At 42.8% G+C, this 23,143-nt stretch overlaps 1 protein-coding gene across 2 annotated transcripts; it reads right to left on the bottom strand.

The window, feature by feature from the left end:
- Nucleotides 1–4,414: 4,414 nt before the first annotated feature.
- Nucleotides 4,415–22,764, bottom strand: LOC146361369 (SLAIN motif-containing protein 1-like). 2 transcript variants are annotated; one of them, XM_084921015.1, is made up of 10 exons: nucleotides 22,208–22,764; nucleotides 20,567–20,709; nucleotides 11,816–11,959; nucleotides 11,529–11,648; nucleotides 8,669–8,818; nucleotides 7,841–8,230; nucleotides 7,109–7,120; nucleotides 6,474–6,623; nucleotides 6,009–6,354; nucleotides 4,415–5,554 (listed from the first exon to the last, which is right to left on the bottom strand). In XM_084921015.1, the coding sequence occupies exons 1-10, from the start codon at nucleotides 22,594–22,596 to the stop codon at nucleotides 5,479–5,481; spliced, it is 1,920 nt and encodes a 639-aa protein (XP_084777141.1). In that variant the 5' UTR covers nucleotides 22,597–22,764; the 3' UTR covers nucleotides 4,415–5,478. The 2 variants fall into 2 exon arrangements, with proteins under 2 accessions (XP_084777141.1, XP_084777142.1); XM_084921016.1 differs by lacking the exon at nucleotides 7,109–7,120.
- Between the last annotated feature and the right edge of the window lie 379 nt (nucleotides 22,765–23,143).

The following is a 23,143-nucleotide window of genomic DNA, read 5'->3' on the forward strand; positions in this document are numbered from 1 at the left end:
TGTGTCTGTCAGGGTTCCTGTGATGCTGGTGCCGAAAGAAGGAGGAGGCACCCCGCGGAGAGGAGATGCGCTGGTGCTGAGGCTGGGCGTGTGGGGCCGAAGATCGTCTATATAAACCGAGATGTCTCACTCTGTTAGAGGACTGCGTGCGGTAATCGAGATTAAACAAAATGAGGGCGTGTATCAGTAAACATACCCGGAGCAGAAGCACTGCCGCTGTTTTCTAACGTTTCATGGATGTTACTGTTTGACAAGAGTCTCTGCTGTCCGCGGGAAAAGTGTCAGAGTGAGCGGTCCTCTCTCTGCGTCATCTCTGATGAGACCCAACATGCTGTTATATCATCAGGGTCTGCGCGGCCCTCTGTCGGTAAACTGGGGACTCAACACTTCGGATCATACAGGGAATTCTTTATACTTTGCTATGTACATCTTTAAATAAATCACGTTTTCAAACATACATGTAAATACAGTAAATAAGGCAAACTCTCTTAGGCAGCTTTTGTGTCATTTCTTTAGTCTTTAGGAATAGTTCTCCAGGCTTTTTGAAGGACATTCAAAGCTCTTCTTTGGGTGTTTCTACCTTTAGATGATTTTCATAATTTTCATACCTCAGCCTTTTCTCTCCGTTTCCCTTCCTTAAGAATGGCTTGTTGACAGCCACTGAGACCATTTCTGATGAGGAACAATAGATGATCAGCTGAAGGTCCAGATGAATCTATCAGGTCCTGTGTCAGATTCTTTACTCTTTCTTTAAGGACATGACTTGTGTTCTTTTTTGTATTTTTCATAGATTCAAAGAAATGGGAACAAATGATGTGTTTTTGTTACAGGCTGCTTAAAAAAGTGCCTAAAGATGTGTAGAAACAACACTGGCTCATCCCATGACTTAGGAGCCTTTTTATGCTTGAGTGATAAGTGGCATAACAAAAACGACTGAAAATGAGTGAAAAAGCAGCAAATGCACAAATAAACACAGTAAAAGATCTTCAGAAAGCTGGAGAACTACTGCTCAAGAGCACTTTGAAAACTGACCAGAAAGTTGAACTCCTTGAAAGCAAAATATAAAGAAATGAGGGGCGGCTGATGAAATCAAAAGTTGAATGTTTTGAAAATTCAAATATAAGTGAAAATCTGAACCTGTGAACACCTGGGTGATGAATTTCCATGACTTTCTTGAAATATCATCAACAGTTCAATAATTTCTGTATTTCTCTTGTTATATTTGGGTCTTTTTTTTTTCTTTTTTTCTTTTTAAATAAATTAAAGGCTGTTGCCTGTTTTTAATTCAAGTGTTGGTGTGTCTGTTTTAGGACGCTGTGGATGTTAAATGGATAGACTGAACCCACACTCTTTCAACAGAGACACAGGTACACAATCTTTACTACCTCATACAACAAAACATGTGTTTAAGTGTCAAAGAAATCAAATATAAACTGAAAGGACCTGTTTTGGAAGCCCCAAACCCACCATCAAGAAAAATCTCTCTGCACTTTCAGTCTCTAGAAGTGAAACCAGATCTTTTGAGCTTCAACCCAATGTCTATCCTGGGGCATGTTTCTGGATATAAAAGCTTCTCTCTGTGCTCTTTTCTCTTCTTCTTTTTTAATTGAACTTCAAAATTCAGTGATCCACCAAACTGAGCCCCTTTCCAGCAGATGCTTAAGCATTTTATCTACCAAAGGGCTGTACCACCATGTTCTTGACTCCAAATCAGAAACTTACCACCAAGACACTTCTCACTGTGGTCTTGTTGATCTTCACTTTTACTGACCTTTAAAAATCTAACCATTCTCAGAAGAACCAATTCCACAACCTCCATGGTTCAAAGCAGACTTTTACAAGCCAAGTGAATCTGACCACACACCCAGACTTCCCCTTAAAGAGCTTAGCAACAGTTAACATTTACTTTAGTTGTTTCATAATGAACCACTGAGCCTTGTAAGAGCTTGAGCCGAGCAGGTTGAGGAGTTGAGACTGGCTCAACCAGAGCTGTTTCACAAGGAGTTTAAAAATCATTTTCCTAAAGTTCTTCATCTGAACGATGGAATTTGGTCTTTGAAAGTCAACCTACCAACCAACTGTTCACCAGTCCAGACTTTATTTTCTTAGAATGTTTCAGATAAGAGTTTCTTGGGTCATTCAAGTTAAAATTCCAGACTAACAAAAAGAACCTGATTAAAGATCCCATTATTGTCTATTTTCAGTTTAGGTCTTGAGCATTTGGTTCATTGCCGTGTTCCTTAGTGTTGGTAAGTCCTTCAACTGGGTGTAAGATCATAAAAATTATTATAGGAGTGAACCCACTGTCAGTATCACCCTGCACTGTAGTGGTCTTGATTCATTACTCCATGGCATCAGCCTCAGAAATCTGATGAGAAGCTCTCTCTGAAAGCTTGTCAGACTTTTCCTCAGAATGATGGGTTTCGAAAATGTAGGAGACACCTCAAAAATTCTAAACTTGTTAGATCCTTCCATCCAAAGTGAGAATTTTAAATAAACCCAGAGGTTAAGAGTTCTTTTGCTGTCATACCTTAAATTTTTTTTCTTTCAAAGTTTTAGACTCTCTGAATCTTTGAGAAAACCCGAACCTTCTAAAAACCTGGGACATTGGGCGCTTTTTTAATGCTCTCCTTTGGGGTTTATGGTCAGCGCTGAAGTGTTTCAGGATCTTTATGGACTGGGTTTAGTGTATTTCTTTGAAAAAAAATGTCAGTGAACACAGGTGATCATTTTAAATCATATCAAAATACAGAGAATTATTTAAGTAATTGTTCTGGTGACTTCTGTTGATCACACTGCTGCCCTGTTACAAGATAACTGCCCTCTAGTGGTTACTATCAGGAACTACAACTCTGCATGTACATGATCATTTAAAAAACTTCAGGCTTTATATGCAAATACTGACATCAACAGTGAAACTGAGTGGAGCCTATCGCTGCTGACCCAAAGTCTGACTAATTAATGATAATTCTACAAGCTGTAACGGACGTACTCTCTCTGGTTATTTTATTAGGTACACCTACTACTGTGTGTGTTTAAGTGATGCTCAGCTCAGTCCAAAGAAAATGTCCCCTAGATCATTACACCACCACCAGCTTGAAGCAGTCTGGCCATTATCTGACATCAACAGGGATCTGCTGCTCACTGGACATTTTCTCTTTTTCAGACCAGTCTCTTCAAACTCTAGAGACAGCAGATCCAGCAGATCTTCACGCAGACAAACAACCATGTCACATTCAAAGTCACTAAAACTAAAATGAGAAAACAGTCAGGTGTCACAATAAGATGCCCCACAAATTATTTGTGTCAGTAAAAGATTTTACTGACACAAAATCCGCCACAAGACCGAGGAGAACACCACAGGGATAAACCCTGCAGGCCTGACAGCAGGTGTATCACTGCTCCTGTTTTCCACCTGGACAGTGTTTACATTGCAATCTGCCTTTGTGACAGTCATTAGCACCCCCACTAACACACAAAACAACGACTACATAACACACCAAATGTCACAAATCTTTCATCTCTCGCTCTCTCTACCTTTCTCTCCAATTCGCTCGCTCTGTCTCGCTGCAGTCACTCAAAACTTTCCCCTCTTCCTAAACAACCAAATCCCACATGTTGCCCTTTTTTTTTTTTTTTTTTTTTTTTTTTAAACAAAGTTGGTTGACAGGGTACATTTTTCCACCAACAGGAAAGAGTTGGCTTTTTTTTGTCTTTACAGTTTTCGGACTGTCCTTAGAAAATGCTTTCTTCTTTTTTCGTTTCTTCTTTCTAGTATATAGAAAAAGGCATCGCTTATATATATTTTTTCATATCTCTGGATTTAGTGGCCTGTCATGAAAATTTCAAAACTGGTGTATACTTTGAAGTCCGAACTTTCAACACGAGCTGAAATAGAGACTCAGCGTGGCTGCAGCTTGTTTTTATGTCAGCTTAAATCAGTCATGTGATTTGGAGGTGCGCACACAGAGAGTTAATAACACTCACCTTCATTCCATTTCCAGACTGTAACAACTAAGCACCTGTGTGAAATCTTAAATGCCCATTGTGCTCTGGCACAATCATAGGCATCAGTTGCTACTGGAAACAAGAAATAACACCATGAGCTGAACCTGTTAATGGTGGTGGTGGTGTGTGTGTGCGTGCTAGTCCCCGTAGGGAAATTACTCCTCTGCATTTAACCCATTCACCCATTGAAGCAGTGGGCAGCCACCAATGCAGCGCAGTGTGTAGGGACGGTACCTTACTCAGGGGTACCTCAATGTAGCCGTTCAGTGGAGTCAAACCCCCGCCGGGGCCATTAAAATATTATACCACTAGGTGGCAGCGTTGACCATTTCCACAATTTAAGTGATGCTGAAGAAGTCTGTTCCACTTTGCATGAGTGAAACACTGTAACAAACATAAAAACAGCTTTAATTTAGAATATTTTATTAAAATGCTCACTCATTCGGTCTATCACAGTAACAAAAGAGTCAGGGTTTTGTGAAATGTGCCGTGGTCAAATATTACAAACAGACGGTGCTACATTAGGCTGCGTGTTAACTGTGAAACATCCCCAGAACGTTTTACTAACAGCCGTTTACTCACTTTAAATCCATAAAATCAAATACAGATATATTAAAAAAAAAAAAAAAAAGTGCAAATGTTAGTAAACAGAACAAAAAAGAAACAAAGTTGAGAGATTTTATACAAAAGTGCAACAAGAACCGTTTCCCCTTATCGGTCAGACAGTTTTAAAGTGTTAATATGCACAAAACTCGTGTAAACATTCAGATATTTTGGTCAAGAGTCACATTTAAAATCAAATATCGGATCAATTAATATATATATGTATGCACACTTAATAGTTAGATTTGTACACGAATACGTCATTTATTACGTTTATTGTAAAAACTGGAGTAATTGTACCCAAATGCACAGGGACTGATTAAACTTTAGCAGCATTGTGGGCGCTCGTTGCCACAGGGAAAAATCTCCTGATTAGTCAAAATTATTTATTTATTCAAAATAAATGTGATATAAACACACACACACACACACACACGAGGCTCATTAAAAAAAACCCAAACAAACTGGCAGCCCTCTTCAGCGGGTTAGTATTACTGGTACCCATCAGCCAGCGGTTTATTGCACAAGAGCAGCAGGGAACAGCGCCCCCTTGGCACAGACCACACTCGTCGATTGTGAAGCAGTCAGTGAATTCAAGGGCTGACGTGCAAACGCAGATTAAGAAAACCCGACTTCCCCGAAGAAATTCTGCATAGACTCTGAGAGATCAGTTCACAAAGACCCTCGGCCGACCGTTCTATGCAGGATCTCAGATTTAAGGTCATCAACAGTCACTTTTTTTGGTCAGAAACCTTTCAGCATCTCCACGGGAAAAAACAAAACAAAACTTGATGCTGAAGTGCAGCGATTCGCCCCAACCAGCGGGGTGTTGCTGCCACTACTGCGCCGCCGCAAACGCCACGTCCATCAGTAGCAGCCGTCTCGCCAGGTGCTGTCACGGAGGGCACTGAAGGTGGACAAGCTCTTTGGAGGAGTCAGTAAACTGAGGGAACAGGAGGACGACTAAAGTCAGAGGACAGACAAAGACATGATGTTCCACAACAGGTAAATCTAACAGACATTCGCTGGAGCCACATGTCTCAGGAACCCCACCAGTGCGGTATGGATGACGAGTAACACTCGGTGCTTTGCCTCATTTCAAACTTTTAGTGCGAGTCCAAATTAATCTAATACCATGTGCTCCAGGGAGAGTGCAGCAACATCAGTGTTTGATGAGAGTTGTTGCTTCAAATGAACAAATTACACAGTACTCTTTATTTTTAAAAAGTAATCCATTATTTTACATATTTACTGACTATAGTCCAATAAGGTAGGTTTGTGTTACTTCAGATTGCGCAAGCACACACACACACACACACACACACACACACACACACACACACACACACACACACACACACACACACACACACACACACCTTCTTTTTAAAGTTTACCTTCGTGCTGGTTGGGCCACCTTGCTGCGGGGGGTGGAGCTTGTGGTACCAACAAAGGAGGCAGGGCGGGGCAGGCTGCTGCGTGCAGTGTTTGAGGTGGTGGGTGTCCCTGCAGGTTTACTAAGCAAAGGGATCCCGCTGTTGGCCCCACCACCACCCCCGCTGCTGGCCCCACCACCCCCACTGCTGTTCAGATTAAGAGACTGGAGACTGATGGAGGTGGGCATGGAGGCGGAGCCCTTGATAGTGGGACTGACGTAGGCAGTGGCCTTCAGAGGCGGCCGTGACAATGAGGTGAAGTTCCCGACACTCTGGACTCTGTTTTGGAGTTGGCCTGGAGAGGGGACTGAAGACGAGAGGAGACAAACTGAAGTTAGTAAACTTACTTGGCTGGCGGCGCCTTCAAGGCAAATGAATTTTTGGGTGAGCTGTCCCTTTAATTAGAGAAGACAAGCAGCGTCTTACTGGAGGACTGCAGTCGAGCCAGTCCGCTGGACGAATCAAAGCTCTGGCTGTTACGAAGCAAAGAAGGGGAAGCACTGGGATTGGCTGGTATGGGCACACTGGGCATGCTGGGAGCTCTGACAAGGTTAGGCATGCTCCTCCGCAGCTTATCTAACACAGACAAAAACAGCCAACAGATTTAAGGCGTCCAGAGCTGCGCCAGGCCAGATTAATAAAGTTATCTGCAGAGTCTGCAAACAGAGAGGCTTCCAAACAAAAACACGGAGACAAACAGAAACCTTCAGATGCTGAACTATTTTTAAAGATGCCTCAAAGCAGCCTCTGATCTTCTTTATACTGCTAACAGTTTCCAGCCCCCCACAGTCAGATATACACTCCTAACTTGTAATCCCATCAAACTCTCGGAGTCTCCGCCTCAAAATGGAAACACATGCCAGCCCGAGAGCTTTAAGAGCAGTTGTACAAGAGGATTAGAAAGAGTTTATGAAGCAGGTAGAGCGTCAGCGAGGTCAGGACCGAGACACCGTCACAGTGTTAAAGGGGCGAGGTTCACAATTAGAAGAAAAAAAATACTCAAATTAATGTTCAGAGATGATGTATGAGGTTAGATATACTGAACCATGTTATTGACTTACTCTCATATTCGGCTGGAGGCCATGATGAAGTTTTCCCCCCAAAACAACATGTCCAACGTCATACACGTACACAGCAATACACACAAATATCACACGCACAAAACATAAACACAGAGATAATTTATATTAGTACTCATCAAAGCATTAATAGGTACTGATTCTATCAAAAGATCATCAGTAGTTTTAATCCATGTCTGCTGATGGATGGAAATACCTTCTAGTGCCAGATTCTTAAGATCAGGCTTTGGTTCATCCTCATTAAAGGACTACACTCTGAGATTAAAGGTACAGTCAGGCTTTCAGCTTATTTAATAGACAAAAAAAAAAAAGAAAAGAAAAGAAAAGAAAAAGAGGTGATATACTCATAAATTTGGAGTAGCGTGTGTGTGTGTGTGTGTGTGTGTGTGTGACTGAGTGAGAGAGAGATTTGTACATGTATATTCTCATAGACATTCATTTTTGATATTGTTATAAGCTAATGTTAGGCTCGAGTGTCCTTAAAAGTCACTTACAATTTGATTACATTCTCACATCGTATTAGAGTTTATTTTAAGTGTCTGAGATCAAAAGTGTTAGATTCACTTTCATGAAAGTTTCACTAACACCAGCTATTCTTCTGGTCTCTCAGGAAGCAGAAGACCAGAAGAATGAGCTGAAAGGGAATCTGTTCCTTGATAATTCCGCACAACAGCCTTGTTTCTTTATTTAGATCAAGTTTCCCCCTTTCCTCACCTGATCCTGGTCTGAAGCACTGTTGCTCGGCTGCGCAGGTGCTGCCCACTCCCAGCCCCAGCCCCAGCCCAAGACCCTGAGACTGGGCTTGGAGCGCAGGTTGAACGGCGAACCCAGCGGAAGGGTACGGGGGGGTGGAGGGGGTGGAAGGAGGGGTGCACAGGGAACTGGTGCTTCTTCGCCAGTCTCGGATGCTGGAGAAAGTGTGGGAGTGGGGCAGGCGGGTGAGGCGTGGCTGTGGTGGTGGCAGGAGACCGTAGTCTTCGTCGTCCTCCTCGTCTTCCTCCTCCAGGTCGGGACCGGCGCTGAGCTGGCTGAGCTGGAAGGTCAAGCTCTGGCTGCGGCGGTTGGCCAGGACGGATGAGGTGCTGGCGAGGTCCTGCCTTAGACCTGGGGGAGCGAGATATGAGGACCAGCGTGCAAAACACCCACCACGCACACACACACACACACACACACACGCACACGCACACACGCACAGTCATCACCTCCTGGGGTTAATGAAGCTGAAGTAGCGATGGGCTCTGAGATCTGGTGCCATATGTTAAATTATTAGGACGGGGGAACAGTAGGGACAGACAGACGGACAGCAGGAGAAGTGAGTTGGCTCAAATGACACAGATAACCATAAAAAAGTGACCAAACAGCCAGAATGATTTCTACGGTCCTGAAATCATTTTAGAAACATCTCTCTCTGTATAAAGATTCAGATTTATAGTGCATTTTAAGCACTCTGGCAGGCGGAGCAAACAACTAACCAACAGTCTACAACTCAAATCAAAAATCAGGAAGTGCAGTCAGGGTGCAGACGGAGGTCCTGCTACTTACTCTCCTCCTGCAGCCGGGCCATAACCTGGACATCAGTGAGGTCCTGCAGCTTGTATCCCAGAGCAATGGAGTCATCCTCTGCCTCAGATGCTCCCAGGTCGCTGTCCATGGACGATTGCGGGCTGAGGGTGGAGCGCCGCAGGCTGCGACCTTCAAGTAAAAACAAGACCCAAGAAGTCAGACTTTCCTCTCCGATGTCTCACTTCATGCTGCACAGTTAAACAAATGAGGCAGGACTGCTCCGATGAGAGAAGTACCCTTCACTCTTCAGAGTGTCCTCCACATAAAGATGAGGGGTCCGGACTAATGGAGGGCGATGCTCGGCTTGCAGAATTAGAGCCCATTAGGCAGCAGTGAGGCAGAAATATTAAGCCCGAGGTTACAAAAACCTCTTCACAGTTAACGATCTGCCTGATATCTGCTCCCTGCGACTGCTCTCTAAAGTAATCCCTTCCATCAGTGCCATTATTCTAATTACTTTAGTCTTATTTGACTCACACAGGCCAGGATTTCTGCACCTTTACGAGCTTCTTTAACTCCGGCCGTCTCTGAATCTTTGAAATTAACTCCTACCAATCAAGAAAGGAACATTAAAAATGTCTGTGGGTTGTGCTGAGTGACACAGGTTTCTCTGGATAGACAAGTGAGACTTTTGAGATCAGCACAAATGACATTTCCTTCACTTCCACTTTGGGCACAAGCTCAGGTAGGTCAACGGTCAGCTTCTTCAGGTAAAACAAATCCCATAATAGGTTTTTTTCCCCTCCTTCAGGTCGATGAGTTTGTCATATTTTCTTGTGTGAAGTAATTTGTAACATGCCTTCAGGGAAGCACTCTATAAATAAAGCCTCATTAAAACTATCGCAGTGAAGTTTTAGAATATTGTTGCTGTGCAGTTTAGATCAGAGGTGCTTTTAATAAAAGGCCAGTGTTAAGTGGTTGTTCCTTCAGTGGGTAGAGAACACACCAAACGGGCTGCACCACCTACAGGAGCTGTTCGGTTATAGAAATGAGGCCATGAAGCTCCTGTCACACAGCTTTAGTGCTGATGTTAATGCCAGAGGAGTTTTGGAGCTCCGCGGTTACAAGTCAGCAATCAGTTCCCCGATCTGCAACTTTATGTGGTTTCTAAATGCTTCCTCTTAGCAATACCAAAACTTACAGCTGATGGTGGAATTTCTCCATGAAACTGTACAATGAGGAGAACACACCTGTTGAGAATAAGACACATTTCTGTTCTAAGGCCTTTAAAATTATTTTTCAGACTCATCTACTCTTAAACAGTCGTTCACACCGATCACACAATTTCGTAGGAGGAATTTTTTGGCATTCATTTTTTGAATCAATCTCAATTTTTGAGACTTTTCACATGCGAATAAACAGATATGACCAATCGGATCACTGCATTTGTGGTCGTAGCTCCAAAACGTGCACCGGTACCGACTACACAATGAGATGGAAACAGCAGACGTTGCTCCGGGGTTAATCGGCTCTCTCAAATTGTTTCCCCAACATCTAGACCCAACTCTCCCAACAACAGTTCAAAATGCCTCACTGACATCCTGAAATAAGTACTAAAGCAGCTGTGATACAACTTCAGCTCCTGGATCAAACCATTAAAGCGTCCCTGCTGTCGCCTGCTCATGAGAACTGGATGAACCCACAATCTCGGTTTCTTCCTTTTCTTGTTTAGAAACATCAGGACCAGCTCATCGTTACTTCACCGTGACTCATGCAATGCAGAGCTTTTGGTGCATTTAAACGTTATGAGACACTTGCATATGAAAAATTGGGAATTTCGCTTCGTTTTTCTAAATGCTTTCAGTGTGTAAAAGCCTTTACACATTCTTGGAGCTGTTTTAGATTTATAGTGTACATATTATGTATTAATACAATCTGTGCTACTCTCTTACACATCAGTCTTTTCATTTCCCTTGTTTTCACTGTTTATGTAAAACTGCTGCAGTCTCACATGCAGTCTCACAATATAAGGTTCTCACTATGCAACTGTGGCACTTTATCCATCTTGATTATTTGTTGTTGACTATTTTTATTCCTTATCCTGCTGCTGTAATATTAATAATTTCCCTTGTGGGACCAATAAAGCATCTAACTATCACATTTAGTGCTTCAGCTGCCATAGTGTGTTTAACCTTTTCATATTTTTCCAGTATTGTAGCTTTATCCAAGCTTTCATCGGTAAGACACTGCCAATCGTGCCTCGTTCTTGAAAGCGTGCTTATAGATAAATGAACAAACTCTGGGTTGACTGAGCCCAGCACAGAGCCCATTTGACAGCCCCGAACACATTGGTGGCACAGAGGAGGGCAGGGAGGTTCCCGTTTAGGAGAGCACGTGAAAAAGGCTCATTAAAGCCAATGTCATGGAAATAAGCTTTGGGCAAACACCCACCACCACTACTTAGTCCCCCCAGCAGTTATTTCTGAGCTACATTGCTCAGGATGTGAGCTCGCTCCCTTCAGGGCTGAGCAGTTTTATTCCCTGCAGCTTTGCCCTCTCCTGTGTCTGGAACGCCGTTTTTTCCATTGCTAATAATGCACTTGAATCCACTTTGCCTTCAAACAGGATTCACGTGCAGCAGTGAAATGTAGTCGTATAACGAGCAACAAGCAGGGCAGAGGAAAAAAAAAAAAAAAAAAAAGGCTGCGATGAAAATATATTCTTCAATTTCAACTTCCTACAGGAGGGAATGTTTGGAATAATGTATAAAAAGCTTGAGCATGACCCAGTTTTTTCCTCCCCCGGCACATTCGTATTCTGGTTACAATACGTATTAAATTTTTAATGTTTGTAAGGAATCAACATGTTCTTTTAAGAAGAGCAGCAAAGGAAGGCTTACTTTGGGTGAGCGGGTGAGGGAGGAAGGTGGGAGTCCTCTCAGCTACAGGGGAGAGCTCCTTCCCGATGGGACTGAGAGTCCGATGGAGGACAGGGTGGAGCGGGGAGGAGAGGGAAGGAACTGAGGCACAGAGGGAGGGGAAGTCAGTTTTGGGAGAAAAAGATGTGACAGACAGCTGATTCATGAGTGAAAGTTGCACTGATGTTCAAATCTGGACAGTACTCGAGGAAATTTAAGTCCCAGGCCAGCTGATTATGATGCTTTGAAAAAAGATAAAACATTGGTACCGTGTCTTTCAGACGGCTGAGGAGTGGAGCAGGGCTTGGTTGGAGGGGAAGCACTGATTGGAGACACTCCAGCAACTCGACTCAGAGGAGGACCGGGAGAGGAGGAAGGAGAGGGGCTGGACAGGGAGCTACGCCACCTGGAGACTGAAGGAGGGCGAAAACAAGCACAGAGTTAGCATATGTTTAATACAAACTGTTACGTTTCCCTGTCAGACATGACACACCAACTAAAAGCTGTGGGCAGATAAAGAAAGACACACACACACACACACACACACACACACACACACACACACACACACACACACACGACAGTGTGTTTATAAGATTTCTGCTCTTTTCAGCATAATTATTGGAATTTGTGAATATTCAGGAGTGCACAACAAAGCAAGTGCGCTTATCTAGAAGTCTAAGGGGAAAGTGGCCCAACTGCTCACTTTATTTACTTAGTAAATTTACATTTATAGTCTTAAACATTGGTTTCAAGTCTAATTTAATACAAGATCAGGTTTATTTTATAAATGTTAGTCCAATATAGAGAAATTAATGATAAAAAGCAGAGTATTTAGTAGTGGATACTCTGGTAATAATGACTTAAGGAGTGACTACCTCTTGATAAACAAGCCACCTCCATGTGAGTACATCGACCCATCTAACAAAAACTACCCCCCCCAAAAAAGAAAAAAAATTATATTTTTATTTATTATACTTTTATATACAAACTATGGTTTCACATTAAGTATGCATTATCCCGAAGGGTGAAGTAGTTTTTAGTACATGCACCATTCATGCTTTCAGTGCAGGGGTGTCAAGTCAAACATCTGGTCCAGGGGACAGAACTGGGCCACCAAACTGACCCAGTGGACAGCTTTAGAAAATGTGACACTTGGAAAGTAGAAGGATACTTGCACAAAATATTGTACTTGTCAAAAGTACAATATGTCAAAAGACTTCACCCAAGGAATGGCATACCACACCAAAATAGGTAGAAATGTAGGCGTTCTTTACCATTAGTATTCCAACACCCAACTTTGGAGACAAAGTTAGAGAGGCAAGGCTGAAATTTATTGGACAAAGGGTGTTAAATATGGAAGAAGGGAAAGAGTTTTCATACTATGAGGGAAACAACTGGCAGGTAGACATGTTTATCGATGAGGCAATGCTGTAACTTCATTGGTCCAGGGCACATAAAATCAAATTGGGCTGGATGGTGCCCACAATGTAAAATTAGTCTGACACCACTGATCAGTGGAAGTTACTGAGCTGACACACCCATTTATTTAAATAAAACATTCCCATATTACATGACTGACGGGAAGATCAAACATGTTGCTAGACTGTTCACGGACCATAGCAAAGGCCAATACTGAGAATATGCAGCAGCTTGTTAGAATTAATACACATTAACATTTGATTTCACTCACTTCCGTTGATAGTTCATATTTTGGTTCTGTCTCTATATAAAAGTGAAGTTCCATCATACAGCTCCAACTGCCCAATAATATTTCAGTAATAATCTTTTGGAGAATCTCTTTGACTAATTTCAGATAAACACATTTGCTTTTATTTGCAGTGCAAATTTTACATCAATCTTATATAAAATGAAAAAGATTTCCTAACATACAAAAACATTTTTATTTTGAACAGATCAGATTTCATTAATATAGGGATATACACATCCGTTATTTGGAACAGATATCCGAACTTTTCTGCCAATAAGTGCTGATTTAATCATTTTTGCCAGTGTTAGCTGCCGTTAGCCTCTTTTAGCCGGCGTTAACCTCCGTTAGCGAAACCTTGAGGGTAGCTCTAGCATTGTTAGACTTACCACACATCTGTCAGACTATGATGTGAGAATGAAGTCAGACTCTTTGTCAGATAAAAAGTTTTCAGGTCACTTGACCTTATCATTAGCTGGTGACTCTTTGAGTCACTTTTTCGCTGCTTTTGCAAATAAGGAACCCTTCTCAGATGACAGTACTTTATCATATCTCAACTCTGAAGCTGCAGAAATGAATTAAAATTTGTCTATGACTTCTCTTCTCGTATGTGGCCGGTCTCTAGCTACATACATAAAACAAGACTGAACAGTGTGTTCAAGGTGGCGGGCCAATATGACAAACCTGCACCTACGTATTTTTAACAGATTAATTCTAAGTTTGAGAACACAGTTTGTCGGAATACATAATTATGCACTTATAAATATATGAGCATAATATTATTGTTTTTCCTGTTAAAAACGACTGACTGTAACATTTAAGCTCAGAGTCGGGTAGATGTAGAAACTAGAAGGACATCACTGAGAAGCTTTTATTTCACTTACAGTAACGACTTGTTGCCAACTCGATTAATGTCCTTTTACTCCACCTGTGCCTCGATAGCTCTACATCAATGAGTGCAGGAGTGGGAATAAAGGACAAACTAGAGTGTAAATGAGCCGCAGTCCTCATTTCCTCACAATGAATTGGTACTTCACACCAGCAAGCATCCAAAATGAAACATGTTAACATTTTTGGGTGTAATGTCTCTTTAAATGCCATCAGTGAATATTCTACGGGACTTAAAAAAAAGGGGAAAAAAAAAAAAAAAAAAAAAAAAAAATCACCATCAGTTCGACTCTTTTGTTCTTTACAGCTCAAAATCAGAGATAAAAAGACAATAACCACACAAAGCCAGACATCACAGACGTCTTTGTGCATGAGGGCAGCGCCATGCAGCCGCTACCTCACCAGCGGTGTCTGTCACCGACTGCTCTATTCAGCAGCTCAGCGCCGAGGACAAAGCAGGATTCAACACAACAGAGACGCTCACACAATGCAGCTGTACCTGGTGCTGTGCGCCTCTCACACAAATGGCTGCTACTATTCATAGAAAGAAGAAACATGACAGCTCTGACACACACACACACACACACACACACACACACACACACACACACACACACACACACACACACACACACACACACACACACACACGTGAATAAAAGAAAATACTGCTTGTGTTATTTAAAAGGTGTGCGAGTGAAGCTAGTGTACGCACAGAGATGCGAGGGAAATCTTTCTCTCCTTTACCTGTCAATGTGAATATAAAAGCATTTAGCTGCGAACCTTTCATGTAAACCGTTGCTATGGCAACAGCTCTTCATTTCATCACGGCAAACCTCGGGCGGGGGAGAGAGAGCTAGTGGGCCGAGTTGGTGGGAGGATTCCTCTGCAGAGGATGGTTAGTGTGTCGAGTGGAGGTTTAACCGCCTCTGATGCAACAAGGTACACAGCCGAGGCAACTTCAGAGGATGTAGCCGAGTCAGGGAGTCGAACTGTGTGACCCAAATACTGAGACTGCAACGGGAGGCTAGTTTAAAGCACATGGAAGGTTAGCATGTGATCAGCAATGCAGAGGTGACACTCCAGCACAGTGATCACAGCAGCTGCAATATTCCTTAAGATTTGTTTGTCAGCACTCGCACTCAGCCAATCTAAAACAAGCCTGAGTTACCGTAGAAATGTGTCTAACTGGCAACATGGCTCTCAGGAAGTAACTTGCTACAAGCCAAGTGTGGCCGAAAAGATATGCTGTAATGAAATTCACAAGTATCGAGTTCTGGCTGCTACACCAAGACTTGAACAGAGTAGCTTTGCATGAGTCACAGTTCAAAATAATCCTCATTTTATCTGATTCTAGGCCTTCAGATCATCCTCTCTGAAACAAGACAAGAGGTTAGCTCTTCCTCGCACAAGATTAAAAGCAGGTGGCTTCTGTGCCTGAGATGACCAATTCATGATGTTTCCTACTGATGTCATCATAAAGATGAGGAAAATGAAGAAAATCTAACAGAGGGAGGGGTTATTTGATCTTCTTGATTAAACCACAATTTGTTCTGTTAGATGCTCACAATAACCCAAAGTTCAAAGTGACATCTGGTTGCCGACTGGTTGTATTCCTGTATCAAAGCCACGCTGCCGAGCACCATGTCATTTTGCAGTTAAATTGTCATCCTGCAGCAACTACGTCAGTATTTGTGGAGGACTTCCTGTTTCAGATTTGTGAGTTGGGCTGGTCTCTGAATTCTAGTCGTGAATGTGAATTTCCGTGCATGCAGATTTGTAATTTTTGCCAGTTTAGTGCAATTAATCACTGTATAGCAACAATGAGGTCAAGTTGTCATGCAGTTCCCAACCCTTATCGACCTCTTGTTGTTGTTTTATGGCCGTCTTGACACGCCAACGTTGCTTTGAAGATGGCAGCTGACTACGAGTGGTTTCAGACATGGTCCCCATCTTCAAAATGACCATTTCAAAAGGCAACACGATCGCAAGTTCAGTGCAGTAGCAGTAGCACAGTAGCAACAACTTTGTCTCCCACGACCGGTTTCCTTTGTGTGACTGTAGCATCAGGATATGTCAGACTCTGAATGTGAAGTCGTAGCTTACTTGATTGTGCGTTATAGTCATATCAAACATGGCCACCTAGAGACTGGCATCATAAATTCAGCAGGAAAAGTGCTTAGCAAGAGATGAACTGACTGACATCCAGACAGCTGGGCCCTCTTTTGCAACCATGTGTTGATCCTGGCTGGTCACTAGAAAGAAAACAGATTCAAGGCACTTTTCAATAGCACCAAACATGAGCACCAATTATTTGCCTTGGCAAACCTAAACTTTGACTTAATGATGGCATGATACCATTAGAGACTTGCTGAAACTGCATAAGGAGGCGGGGGATGCTTTTGCACAAAGAACAGGCATACATGCAGGCTTTAAATCTTGCTTCCTTTCTTTATTAATTGATTTAATCAAAAACATTACTGTGAATTTTTGGATTGCGTTGGTGAATCTCCACTCTGCGCATCTAACAAGATTAAATTCAATGTTGCTCTTTCTGCAAGCTTTGCGGTTACAGTGTGAAGATTAGCCTTTCTACACCAACAGCCGGCCCTTGATGGAAGCAAAATTGCAGTGTAAGTGAAGTATTTCTTTGACTTTAACACTGCACATAATTACTTGATTCCTAAGTATGTGGAGGCTGAGCGGGATCGTATGTAGACGAGCGCGCCCACGCAGGTGAGTGGAGCTCCATCTCGCCTCATTAAAGGCTGCGGGCGTTAAGCTGCCTGTTCAGCTGAGGCCGTGGGAGCTGTCGCCTCCACTCACACTTCACAAGCAGCCCCATCTTACACGCACACAAAACTACAAAGAGACCCATCGATTTGATGAGGACTCCAATATGCACACGGACATCAGGACTGATGATCCTGATCTGCTTTTTCCAGGTCACCTGTCGATAAACTCCAAACACGAAATCCATTTTTACAGACCCATGAGGTAACCATGACAACACTAAGCCAAGCGGCGGCCTCACCACTGCCATCGATCCACTGGTCTGCTCCTTGCTTTAACCTGCTGGTATATTTAGACCAACTTCCTGTTTTACTTGCTCAGATCTTTTCCGGTTGCTCAGTATCGCTAAGCGACAGCTGTAATTATGACAGACACGCAGGTCAGCTGACCTGGGCCTGATCTGCCTAAGAAGTGCCGACGGACTGCTGAGCCCTGCAGTGCATGGATGAAGGTGAGCCGACCTCAGACTGATCACCGTGACCACAGAGTACTTAGGAAGCATTACTGAGGTGACTGCTTATCTTACTGGCTTTAAAAAGTGGATCATTTAAAAAGAGCGCTAGTGACTGTGCTGCCAGCGGTTTCCATTCATCTCCAGACCTGCTGAGATTTTACCTCTCACAGAAAATGTCTCCTGCTTCTTAAGCTGATTAAACAAATGCAGTGTCACGTTACACTTGTGCTCTAGCACATTACTGCTGTGTCTTTGCATATCAGTCCAAACACCTCCCGTCTGACCATCACAGGTTTATCTGAACAAGTTTGAAGGGTGAGATACATTTTTTAAACAGGATTTAGGTAAAAATGTCACGCCCCTGCCTTCATCAGCTTTCATATTGGTAAAAAGGGGATCACCATGATAAATTCTGGAAAACACTTTAGTGCACCAACCTTCGTTTCTTTATATATTGCTTACAAAGAGCCAGACTTTGTCATTTTCTAAAGAGTCACCAGTTCTAGAGGTTTTCTAAAGTGTTTCTTTGGACAATAGCTGCTTTTTCACGCATTTTCAGTCCAGTCCTTCAGACAACAACATTTCTTTTCTTGACTCTATGAAAAATATCTGGAACTTCAGTGAACAAACGATCCACTGAAGTCTCATCAGAAATGGTCTCAAACATCTCAGTGCATTCCTATTTTATTGTACTTTTATCTTAGAGTACTTTATTTTTCTATTGTCCCTTATTTTTGTGTTCACTGTAAAGCACTTTTGTCACCTATAGTTGTTTAGTATTTGCTATACAAATAAAGTTGAAATTTCGTTGTCCAAACTCTGTTTCTGCCTTGAATACTGTATTTACATGTTTCAATAAATCACTGCACCAATTTCTCATTTTACTAGCAAGATAAACAAATGAGTGGTAGCTCTTTTCTTGCTAATGGCTCCTCCAAAAAAATGGCACAGAGAAAATAGCTACACAAATATCAACAACTTTTGTGTGGCCGTTAGTTCGACTTTAATGCATGCAATGTTGGACTGAGCAAACTGTTCCGTCCACAAACAGTAAACCACCACTGAGAACACAACTTCTCTCATACACGATCCAAGACATGAAGATCAAGAAACAAGCTGCTCAAGCTGAGTAAGTTGAGAAGCCAAACAAGCAGCTGTCAATCTTGATTTTCAACAGGTAACAAAAGCAGAGATGAACAAGCTCATATTTTCTGCCTGTACTCGTTCATACGGCACAATCACCAAAACAGAGTGTGACGTTTTTCCTTCTCCTCCACCCCACGCAGTTTGCTGGCAGCTTTGTGCTAATTTCAAACAGGCAACTAAAACAAAGACCTTCTGTATGCATTTCATTTTAAAGAGATATTGGAGCAGACGAAGTTTGGCGTCATATTGTCAGAGCAATTGCACAGGTGACGTTTTGACACAAAAGGAACCTAATTAATAACCTTCTAAATACAATAACACAATTTCTTGTAACACAACACCGCTCAATACAAACTCAGAAAATGGCCACAAGAGCAGGAAGAACAGTTTCAGCTGGAAAAACTAAAAATTAACATTGTAAAATAATACTAACAACAACAACAACAACAACAACAACAACAAATTAATAAAAATAAATGGAGTGCAATTACACTTTTCTTATGCTGACATGCCGAGGCCACAGCTGCCCACAGATGTGCTGACGTATCTAAAGTAAAGAGTCCTTACTTATTCATTACTGAATGAATTATTACACATTGCTCAAGTAAATGAGAAGCTGGGCTGTTTTTTTTTTTTTTTTTTTTAAGGGAGGGCTTTTCTATTAATTTCTACATCTGCATTTGTATTCTTAGTACAGCTTTGCATGATTCACAGTATCAAAATAATCCTCTTATCTCATTATGTCCTTAAAGCTAGCTTTCTTCTGGTTGGATGGTTCTCACAAACAGAAGCTTTTGACAGCGAGTGGGTGGGGCTTGTACCTGCTCAGTATTATCATACTGGTGTGAAAAAAATAAATGATTTAAATGTGTCTGCGTGTCATTTTGAAACTCATGCTCAAACGCTGATACAGTTTTAAGGAATTCATCCACACTGAACAAAAACCAGTGTTGACAAATTAATCTGCTGAACCCAGTGACTCATCTCATCAGTAATACACTATACTGCCAAAAGTATTCACTCATCCATACAAACTATTGAATTCAAGTGTTCCAATCACTTTAGTGGTCACAGGTGTATAAAAATCAAGCAGCTAGCCATACAGACTGCTTGTACAAGCAAGCTTCATAAAGACACAGAGGAGAGAATTTGGTGTAGAAGAACTTGACTGGCCTGCACAGAGTCCTGACCTCAACCCGACAGAACACCTTTGGGATTAATTCGATTGCAATCTGTGAACCAGGCCTTCATCCGACTGTACTTCTGGAAGAATGTTCAGAAATTCCCATAAACGCTCCTGAACCTCAGTTGAAGCTGTTGTGTCTGCAAAGGGCCGACATCATATCAAACCCTAAGAATGGGAGGTCACTTAAGTTCAGATGTGTGTGAAGGCAGATGAGTGAATACTTTTTGCAGTGTAGTGTATTTGTGCTCAACACATTTCTTTCTAACAAGCCAGCAGCTGTGCTGTGTGCAAGATCTGTACGAACTAACACCAACACTTCCTCCTGGCCAGCATTTGTGTTGTGAGAGACAGTAGGGGCGTGCGAGGTAGCGAGCGCTCTTGTTTTTGGCAAGACACTAAAAGCTGTGTACATCAGTTTTAAAATAGCCTGGAGGCGAGCGGCACCCTGCAAACTAATCCGCTGCCTCAGCCTTTGGTTTTAGCGTGCACTGAACAACAGAACTGCGGGGACTTCAAGCTCTGAAATGCTCCCAACATAAAGATGCATTTTATTAAGAGAAACCGTCTTGAGAAACACCCACAGGCTGAACTCCAAGTTAATGAGGAAGAAACTCCCACTCTTCACTCATCTACTCAGAGAAATATCAGACTTGATCATCTTTCTTGCAGCAGTAGCTACAGCAGTGCTCCCAGCAGCAACTTAATCGTGTGGCTCGTGTCTTCTTTTGCACCATTGACCTGCACAGCCAGGTGTGTGCATTCCAACCTCCCTTGGGGGGGCCAGTCAAGAGTCGTTTTCTCTACACACAGACACACAAATTACAAACAAACCAGTTGACTCGCACCTTGCTCTAGCCGGAGGGACAGCGACCTTCTGGCGGCCTCCACCTCCGATTTGGGGCTGTCCAGAGCCTGCCGGCACCACTGCAGCGGTGTGAGGGCGTCGCTCGTGGTCTCCGACCTGCTGTCCTTTGATGACACATATAACCTGGAAAGAGAAGCAAGAGTGAACTAGACTTCTACACCTTCTATGAGCTCTGATAGGAGACTCTGGCCAATCCCAGATCTTTTCAAACATGATCAGGGGAGCAGTTTAAGAGACTACAAAGAGCTGGACAGTGTGTACACTGTGGTGGGGACAAATCTGGGAAAGCCAAACTCAAAGGTCAACAAAGACTTACTCTGTAGTAAGGTGCTTGAATGCTCATTCATTCTGAAAGCCAACTGGAGCTTTACTTATTTAGCCTATAAACCAAGTAGTCCATCCTAATGTTTCAGGGCGTAGAGATGATGTTACTGCCCAACAAACAGTTCAAAACCAAAGAATGTGTTTGTGTAACTCTGAGAAAAGCGGTAAAAGCTCACATTTGAGATGGCAAAACAAGAAAACACAAATTACTGCCATTGTTTTGCCCAAGTTTGTGCTTGAAAGACATCTAAAACCGGTACTTAACAATGCCCACCTGAGCATTTCCTCCTTTTCTGTCATAAGAAGCTGTGGTCAGGCATTTACATACACAGGCCTGTTAACTTGTTGTTATCCATCATGATCAATTACACCTGGTAGTGTCTCTTTGCGACTATTAAAATATATAGACAAATATTACTCTTAATGCCATCTTCCTCTTTTAAAAGTTCTCCTGTTTCATGTCAACATCCTCCTCACTACATATCTAGCCTTAATCACGTGGCTATTCTTTTAACTCAACTCTTAGCTGTTGAATACAGATAACCAACTCAATCTGGATAATTCAGTGCTGTGACATACATATATAATCTCTCAGCACACAGTCCCTGACAGATCGCACTCCAGACTCCATCGTTCCTTTTGCGCCACCAACTCGTTTCCTCCTGAGTCAGAGAAATCTGTCTCCCACTCAGTTTGAAGGTGGTGTCAAGCATTTTTAGAAGCAAGGAAGAGGCTCAAACAGAGTGGATCAGATTATTCTGACAGCCCGGATGCTGCTGCTCTGTGGGCAACATGGAAGAAGCTGAATTATAGATTAAAACCCTGGCTGACATCAGGTGAGAGTGTGACCTGAAGGGGACTGAGGACTGAGTGCACACCCACACATGGGGATATATATATATATATATATATATATACTGCTACAAGTGAAAAAATGACCACTTGTATTAGTTAAATGCAGCCCTGGGTCACTTCCTGTTTATGAGTTTGCACAACACATCACAAGCTGTGACAAAAATCAGCAAAAAATTTCACTTCCTTAATTTGATTTGGTCCTCTCTGCAGCCACTCCACAGCAAAACACAAGAAGTGTTTCCCTGAAGCTTTAAAGGCAAGTGGCAGCACATAAGTAGGGCCTGATTAACTTCAAGGTGTGTGTGGCTTTGTTGGGGCACTGCAGAGGGCTGGAGCAGCTGAAAACAAAGCTTTAAAATCCCACATTTCAGTTAGAAATCACATACAACATGACTGAGCAACACATGGTTGGAAATGTTAAAAACAAGCAGTGTGCAGTTACCAGGTTTCATCAGACTCCTCTGAGCAGCTCAGGGAATTCAAATCCAGAAGCTCCAGCTCGTCCAGAACCGACGGCTCGGATGCATCCTCCTCCTCCTCGTCGTCCTCCTCCCTCGCAGCCGCTCCATCCCTGCCGCTGTGCGGGTGGAAATAGTCGAAAGGCTCCTCGGGGGCGGAGAACGAGCCCAAGGACGAGTGGCACAGCAGGGTGGGCAGCGGGCTGGGGAGGCAGTATCCGCCGGCGCCGGCTCGGGTGCGCAGCTGCTCGTTCTGCCGCTCCAGTTTGCGCACCAGCTCCTGCAGCTTCTTCACCTCCAGCTCGGCGTTCAGGGTGTTGCTGTTGCAGTCCACCTCCGTCATGATCGCGGGGTTCAGCACGGCCGCCTCCATTGGAGCAAAGAAAAGCACACAAAAAGACCACAATACCAGCCGCCTTCACCTCTACCTCCACCTTAAACCACAAATGGAGGACAGGTAGGGCCAAGCTGCTGCTGCGCCCTCAGACTGCTTTCTGTATTGGGCAGCGGTAGTAATCTGTCTAGTACGCCTGTCTGGACGTTCACCCAATGGGAGACTATATAACTCCCCCCCTCCCTCCGACACATTTACACACGTACCCCTCCCTCTGTTCCTCTCCCGGCACTGATTACAGGTAGATGGTGCACCTGTCAGTCTAAAATGTGGGCTAATGTCCAACACACCTAACCGTAAACATATGACATTTAATTTTTTCATACTGTAACACATTTCTATATTCTGCTTCACTCAATGCAAACACACTGCCTCAGTTAATATTTACTTATTATAAGCTTTTAACTAATTAATGATGTTATTTTATAATGAGATGAAGTTATAATTAGCAACAGACGGTCACACATGGCAGGCATTTGTGAAACTTTGGCGACATCTAGTGGTTGAAGTGAGGGATATATCAAAT

Source organism: Perissodus microlepis, chromosome 23 (assembly GCF_051167445.1).
Source record: "Perissodus microlepis isolate ML-2025 ecotype Zambia chromosome 23, ASM5116744v1, whole genome shotgun sequence".
Lineage (NCBI taxonomy): Eukaryota > Metazoa > Chordata > Actinopteri > Cichliformes > Cichlidae > Perissodus > Perissodus microlepis.